The sequence below is a fragment of the Triticum urartu genome, unplaced genomic scaffold (genome assembly GCF_003073215.2).
Source record: "Triticum urartu cultivar G1812 unplaced genomic scaffold, Tu2.1 TuUngrouped_contig_5656, whole genome shotgun sequence".
In the NCBI taxonomy this organism is placed as follows: Eukaryota; Viridiplantae; Streptophyta; class Magnoliopsida; order Poales; family Poaceae; genus Triticum; species Triticum urartu.
The window spans coordinates 1-7,335 of record NW_024116348.1 but is presented as its reverse complement, the minus strand read 5'-3'; the positions used below and the strand labels follow the sequence as shown (position 1 = coordinate 7,335).

At 38.2% G+C, this 7,335-nt stretch overlaps 1 protein-coding gene across 1 annotated transcript; it reads right to left on the bottom strand.

Annotated features, from left to right (window-relative positions):
- Positions 1-5,397: 5,397 nt before the first annotated feature.
- Positions 5,398-6,767, bottom strand: LOC125529516 (probable glutathione S-transferase GSTF1). The gene is made up of 3 exons (XM_048693927.1): positions 6,549-6,767; positions 6,129-6,177; positions 5,398-6,030 (listed from the first exon to the last, which is right to left on the bottom strand). Exons 1-3 carry the CDS (start codon positions 6,696-6,698, stop codon positions 5,579-5,581), a joined length of 651 nt encoding a protein of 216 aa, XP_048549884.1. The 5' UTR covers positions 6,699-6,767; the 3' UTR covers positions 5,398-5,578.
- Between the last annotated feature and the right edge of the window lie 568 nt (positions 6,768-7,335).

Sequence of the window (7,335 nt, the reverse complement as noted above, 5' to 3'; positions counted from 1 at the left end):
CATTGTGGAAACACGCATGGAATTTTCTCCTGGCGTAGTGGCCAATATGTGCCTCCGACATGACGATGAGCAGGATCAAACATGTGGAAGGAAAAGGTGGCCAACACTTAATGTGCCAGATGCAGCGATCCTACATGGATAGGCAGATTATGCCCATTTTTTGTCACGCTTAGTAGTATTAATTTTCCTAGGCAATACAACTGGAGTTTTAGTATTTATCGTCTTGAGAAACATGTTATTTTCCACTTGGAGCTAATTCTTGTAAGACGACTTGTTTTAGTGTCTATCTTCTTGAGTTATTTAATTTCATCACACTTGTTATTAGCAACTAAACAAAAATGATCAAGGTTACTAGTACTGTAACCTCTTACCCTTCCCAATGTTCCAGTTTCTATCTAGAGGCCAAAGGTTGAAACACAATTTATTTTATGAGTGATGTTCAATCACAACAGCGAAATTCAGGTCGTCAAATGACAGGATTCAGATAACAATGGTACCAATCCAGTTCTGTCAAAATAAAATAGGAACGCATGTGTGGCAGGCAATAATATAATTATTGATCAAAATAATTAGCTGGGAGAGCAGTGTTGTTTCGTTGACGCCCCACAGTCACGGCCCTTTGTGCACAGAGGAAGCCCTATTTAATTAGGTCATTTCTTTTGGTCCAAAGTTACTAATTAATTTAGATTAATATTTCTGCTGAATAATATGTTAGTGAATATACAATATTGAATAATTGTATTTTCACATCAATACACCTTAAATAGTATACTGAGATTAATCCTGTTTCAGTACTTACATACTTTGCTCGATTGTCAGTCTAATTGTTTGAAGAAGATAGTTGGCTGCTTCCTCAAGGTCACGCTCCAAGATTTTTAAGATACTTGAAAATGATGTCTTCAAGAATATTAATAAATAAGAAATAATTGAAGATTTCATTTCAAGGAATATTGGATGGATGATGCGTTTCATAATACATGTGGTCAGTTTATTGCTTTGGTAATACCTTTAATCTTTTATCATTGATATTGATATCGAACAGTATAAGTCGGCGAACGATGGAGTGCGCAGCCGGCGGCTAGCCAATCTTGACCAAGCGAGCTGCCAGTGTAAAATTAGCCGAATAGTCATGGGCGTAACATGTACACAATCTTATTACTGTTTCATGGCATCTCGGTTGATGTGGACATGGACATGTATGTCCACCTCTAACAACGTGTAAGTATTAGCCGAACAATCATGACATAAGGGGTTTCATTACTTAACGAAAATGGGGTCTTAGATAACTAGCTAGCCCCAAACCCACATTAATATAAGGGTCAATTTGATACATGCCACTTGAATTCTGGCGATTCCAAGAAATGTCACTACAATTTTTAAACTTTAAAAAATGTTATTTCCAATGACATTTTTCAAAGTCTGCAGTGGCGTTTTTCAATGTTTGCAAAATTTGCAGTGACATTTTCAATGTTTGAAAATAGCAATGGCATTTTTCGGAATCGCTAGAATTTGACTGGCATTTACCCAGTTAACCCTTAATATAATGGACTACTGGACAATGTACGTGTACACACTTTATGTTTGGCTGACTTACTCGCAGAAGATATGTACTCCCTTCGTCTCATAATATAAAACGTTTTTCGACATTAATCAATATTGTTAGAATAAATCCGAGGTGCTCCGTCGATCATCCGAGGACCAAGTAATCACACAAGCACGACACCGAGATTTGTTAACGAGGTTCACCGATATGGCTACATCCCCGGGGTCTGGCTATGGGCGCTCTTCCCCATGACACCGTTACAATACCGCACCTGGTCACCCTGAACGCCGCCAGATGTCGCCGGCTTCCCCTGCATTCCTGTGCTATTGTGTTGGCATATGTTACAACGTGTGTCTACCCTCGCAAGTGTCCTACTAGGACACGACTCCATATCCTATCTAACACAATAGTACCCAGAGTCCAACTGTAATCTATCTTGTACACAATATTCGATACAATTCCAACAAATATGCACCATAGCGCTAAAGGGTATGTATATTGGAATGATCAAGCATGGGGTATATGTGATTGTGAGTGTGATGATGGAATAATACGGCATACATGCATGGGAGTAGCAACATCACAACACCTCAAAGCAGAGCAGCCTCCTGAGTGATGTTGATTCAAGCACAGCTCAACTTGCATGAATGCATGATTACTTGCATCCTCCATGGATTGATGCACTACGCACCTACAGTGAGCCGACTACTACTCCCGCCGAGTAGTATTCATCAGCTCAACCTATTTTTATCTTCTTTCATTTTTGGTCAAGTACGACAGCCGATCGATAGATAGGCCAATCTACTCCTCAAATTCATCTACCAATAATCGAATTAGTTAATAATCGGTAAGGATTGATGCATGGACTACACATATATTGTATGAACACCAACCATACCTTGCCGTCCTCCCAACATTTCCCACAGTCATGGCCCTTTGTACACAGAGGAAGCCCTATTTATCTAGGTAATTTCTTTTGGTACAAAGTTACTAATTAATTGAGATTAATCTTTCTGCTGAATAATATGTTAGTGAATATACAATATTGAATAATTGCATTTTCACATCAATACACCTTAAATAGTATACTGAGATTAATCTTGCTTCAGTACTTACATACTTTCCTCGATTGTTAGTCTAATTGTTTGAAGAAGATAGTTGGCTACTTCCTCAAGGTCATGCTCCAAGATTTTTAAGATACTTGAAAATGATGTCTCCGAGAGTATTAATAAATAAGACATAATTGAAGATTTCATTTCAAAGAATATTGGATGGATGATGCTTTTCATAAAACATATGGTCAGTTTATTGCTTTGGTAATACCTTTAATCTTTTAGCATTGATATTACAAAACAAAAAATATTTACATTTACATAGTTATGTGGGAATATGCTTTAGTTATGTTCAAGATTTTTAAAAAATAAGGCCCCATTCTGTATTTTGCACCACGGTCGCGAATTGCTGAGGAAGCCCCTTTGCACACCACACATGGATCAACGCACTGCTAGGCGTTCCATGACACCCACTAGACCATGATGGCATGTGTTACCGCGTTCGTCTATTTTTAAATGATATATAATGAAATGAATTTCTTACATATATCTTTTTAGCATAATGTTCTTATTTTTTGCGGGAACATGTTCTTAGACATATATAGAGGCACGGAACACATGAAAGTTAAATTTGTATAAATTTATCCATACACTTGCTATTAACAATCAAAGTGAAAAATTGTTGGATGGGCCAGAGCGGTCAAGCTAAAATAAAGGAACAAAATATCTGCACCCAAGGCCCACCGTTGTGGTTCACAGCAGCCCGGTGTACCTATAGTTGTTATGAGGATGAATAAAATTACAAGTGTTTCTCACAAAAAATATTAAAAAAGCGGGACAGGCTATATATCAGTCAACTGAAACAAAATTTGTGTCAATCAGCTGACCACCAATTTTATTTCAGTCGATTTGCTGCCCAAATATCGATCCCCTGGGTGGGATGCATGCACAGCCAACCGGCTAATTTAATTAAGCATTGGTTATTAGCATGTAATTAATCACAAGCAACACGCCCGTCACAACCATTATCCGAACGACAACACGATGTGCTATACGCAACGCAATTGTTAGTGCATACAGTACATATATCATTTTTACGATGTGTTATCGCAACAAAAAAAACATAAATAGTGGAATGATGCTATTGCCTATAAAGAAAGAAAATAAAATAAAAACAAAAATAAAAACAAAAACAAAATCAAAATAATGAAGTTTTCTATGGAAGAATGAAACCCTTTAAGAAAAAAAGAAAAAGACGAAAAATTTGCACACAAGTTTGCCCTGAAATTGCACTTTTAGTAATATGCAAGCAAAGAACATATAATATTGCAATTTCGCACTCTACTACAATTTACACACATGTTGTATAATACTTGTGTGTATACTTATTTAAACACACAAAAATATAACATTTTCTAAAAAAAATGAAGTAGTGGCATTGGTACCACCCTTTAAGAAGAAAGGAATGAAAAAATAAATCATTATCAAATTTGCACATAATTTACACATAAATTACACTTTTTATAGCTATGCAAGAACTAACATATACTAGTAGAATTTACATAAAAAATAAGTTTCAAAGAAGAAATGAATTAGTGTCATTTGTATTACCCTTAAATAAGAGAGAAGTGAAATAAAAACTTAAAACTTAAATTTTGTCAAGATTAGTACAAAAATTGTACTTTTTATAATACGTAGGAAGAAAAGTATAGTAGTGAAATTTCCAGACACTAATATAATGTATACATGAAGTACGTGTGTGCATATATTTACACACACTCAACATTCAAAAACGCATAAAGAAAAAGTAAAAATCAACAAAAAAACAAAAACTAGAATAAAGAATAAAGCAAAAATACCCACAAAAGAAATAATAAATATGAGGCATTGGTATTACCATTTAAGAACAAAGAAAATGGGAAAAAGAATCTATAACAAACTCTTACAAAATTTGCACGAAATATACATAAAAAATGCGCTTTTAAAAAATATGCAATAATAAGCATATAAAAGTGGAACTTTTGCAAAAACAAAATCTCAGCACAAATGAATAGTGGCATTGGTATTAACCTTAAAGTAGAATGAAATGAAATAAAGACAAACAATATCAAAATAATATTTTTTTTTCTAAAATGGAATGAATTAGTGGCATTGGTATTTCCTTTAAGAAGAGAGAAAATTTTAAAAAAACTTGGGCACAACTTTGCACCGAAGTTGAACTTTATCGTAATATGCAAAACTAATAATATAATTACGAAATTTGGTCACATATTATATAATATTTGTATGTATATAATTACACGCAGCCAAAAACCAACCAAACCAAAAAAATAACCAATAACAAAAAGGTAAAAAAAGAAAAAAGAAAAACACAACCCAGAAGAACAAAAACGATTTCAAAAAGCAATTCGACTGACCCAAAATAGGGGTCAATCGATTTCACACAGCCCAACCCAACAACAGAATTAAACAGCAGAAAATGAAAACAACACACATCTCAAAGCACATCCAACGAACAAAAAATTGATTGACCACAAAGTGAAAAATCAGCTGACTGAAAAGTAGCTAAAGTGTAAAAAAGCAGCCCGGTGAATGAGAATTGAGAAGGCACTGAAAATGGCCAGCAGAGCAGCGGCCCTTTTGACTTTGTAAATGTAGATTTCGTCACGCCGGTGCAAACTAGTCAACTCGGAGCCGCTAGATCTGCCATCGTCGCGTCACCCTGTTGAGCATGCAGGTGGTGTTTAGGTATTCTAAAAGGAGACGTGCAAACTAGTGATTTGGACTTTGACAAGCAACCAATGGAAAAGAAAGTGTGGAACATACAGATAGATACAACCACCAGAACTGCAGACTTGTACAATTCTGGTAGACAATACAAATTACATAATAGCAGTCATGCACACAATAAAATTGAATACTAATTACTAATTAAGCTGCCATAGTAGCTATATATAAGCGGGCAGTTGCGTCGTGTGTGAATTCATGGTGTCATGGTTGCGCTGAGCTTCTGAATCGCCGGCCTGGACATGATGCTCTCCCACCACGCCTTCACGCGCGGGTACGACTCAAACAGGGCCCAATGCGGCGTCGCCATGAAGTAAAAGGTGTAGGGGAAATGGTTGAGGTCAGCGAAGCTGAGGAAATCCCCGGCCAAGTACCTGTGCTTGGATAGCCGTGCCTCGTAGACCTCGAGCACCTTCCTCAGCTTCTCGAGGCTCTCGTCGACAACCTTGTTGTCGGTGGGCTTGCCGTGCATGAGAGGGAAGATGAGGCACTCGTAGACGATGGGCGAGAGGGCGGCGCTGTACGTGTGCGCCTCCACCTCCGTCCACACGTCCACCATGGCGGCTTCTGAAAGGTCGCCTTCCCTCAGCAGGTCGGCCTCGTCCGTCTTGTACTTGCGCGCCACGTACTTGGCGATTGCTCTTGACTCTGCATGCAATGCACGAGTAATTTAAAACGTAAAACTTCATCCAACTTGACCAAGAAATGAGGATTGTGATCATGGCTCTTGGGAGGGGGTTACGTACCGAAGAGAACGACATGACCGTCCTGGAATGCGGGGATTTGCCCAAACGGCTGCAAGAAAACATGGCATGTACAGTGATGCTATCTTAGCAGTGCCACGTAGTATAAGTGATGAGTTGAAGGAGAAAGAACTCATAAGAAAATGCTTGTCCTCTCTTATTTAAGAGAAAACAAGAGATAATCTCTTAGCACAATATGTATCACCCCGTTTTTAGAAATGACTAGTTATTGAAGATAAGTCTAAGAGATGACCCATTGTAGATAAAATGTTTTGTCATCTCTAAATTATATGCAAGACTTAAGATAAGACTACCTTATCAACCATTGTACATGCCCTCGGCGTCAAATCATCACGAACAGAAAATACAACGAGAAGATGGCAAAAAAAAAGTAAGCAGTCGATCCGGGGTTATGTTACGTACGTTTCTGGCAAGGTGGTCGGGGCTCTTGTGCTCCTTGGCCTGGAAATCGATGTCGACGAGCTCGTAGTCGGCGCCGGCCTCCTCCAGGAACACCAGCACCCGAGCCACGTTCGGCGACATGGCCTGCCCGAACACCTTCACCGGCGCCATTTCGTTTCGTTTGATCCAAGATGATCACGATGGTTTCTGTGGTTGTGGGACCGCACAAAGTTATAGTAAAGTAAGAGGCCATCACGCCCCCTTTTATAAGCGCAAGAGCCAAGGAGGGAGACCAGAAGATAAGTAGCCAGATGTGTGTGAAATGCATCGCTGAAATGCGAGCCACGGAAACTGAGACGAAATAGCTAATTTCAGAAATATAGAGCATAAAAAATGTCAATAAATGGGATGGAAGTTGCGTAAAGACTAGAAATTTGACTTCTAAGCACATATTTTCTGGACGCCGACTATCTGCTCATGAGCTCGCGTGCTCTCTGATGACAGTACAATAACAAATATAGGAAATATAAAATTATGATTTTTTTTGGAAACATACATTGATGAATATTTTACATACATGTAACTTTTCGTGAAGAAAAAATATTCCTGAATACTCTAGCAGAAAAAACAAAATTGATGTTTCAAAAAGACTACTTTGAAAAGCATTTTGGAGAACTATTTTGTTTTTTTCTTTTGTTCCCAAGTGGCGCGCCGTATCTTGATCCGGATACGGTGGCAAGTGAGTGAGGATCGGGTCGTCGCATCCTTAGTGGCGCGCTACATCGGCGCCCGGATGTAGTGGAAAATG

What these genes read in the sequence shown, in the direction of transcription:
- LOC125529516 (XM_048693927.1), bottom strand. Translation starts at nt 6,698, where the DNA reads ATGGCGCCGGTGAAGGTGTTCGGGCAGGCCATGTCGCCGAACGTGGCT. An exon ending in CCGACCACCTTGCCAGAAAC is followed by an intron (nt 6,178 to 6,548) that starts GTACGTAACATA and finishes GTTTTCTTGCAG; the next exon opens with CCGTTTGGGCAAATCCCCGC. An exon ending in CGGTCATGTCGTTCTCTTCG is followed by an intron (nt 6,031 to 6,128) that starts GTACGTAACCCC and finishes CATTGCATGCAG; the next exon opens with AGTCAAGAGCAATCGCCAAG.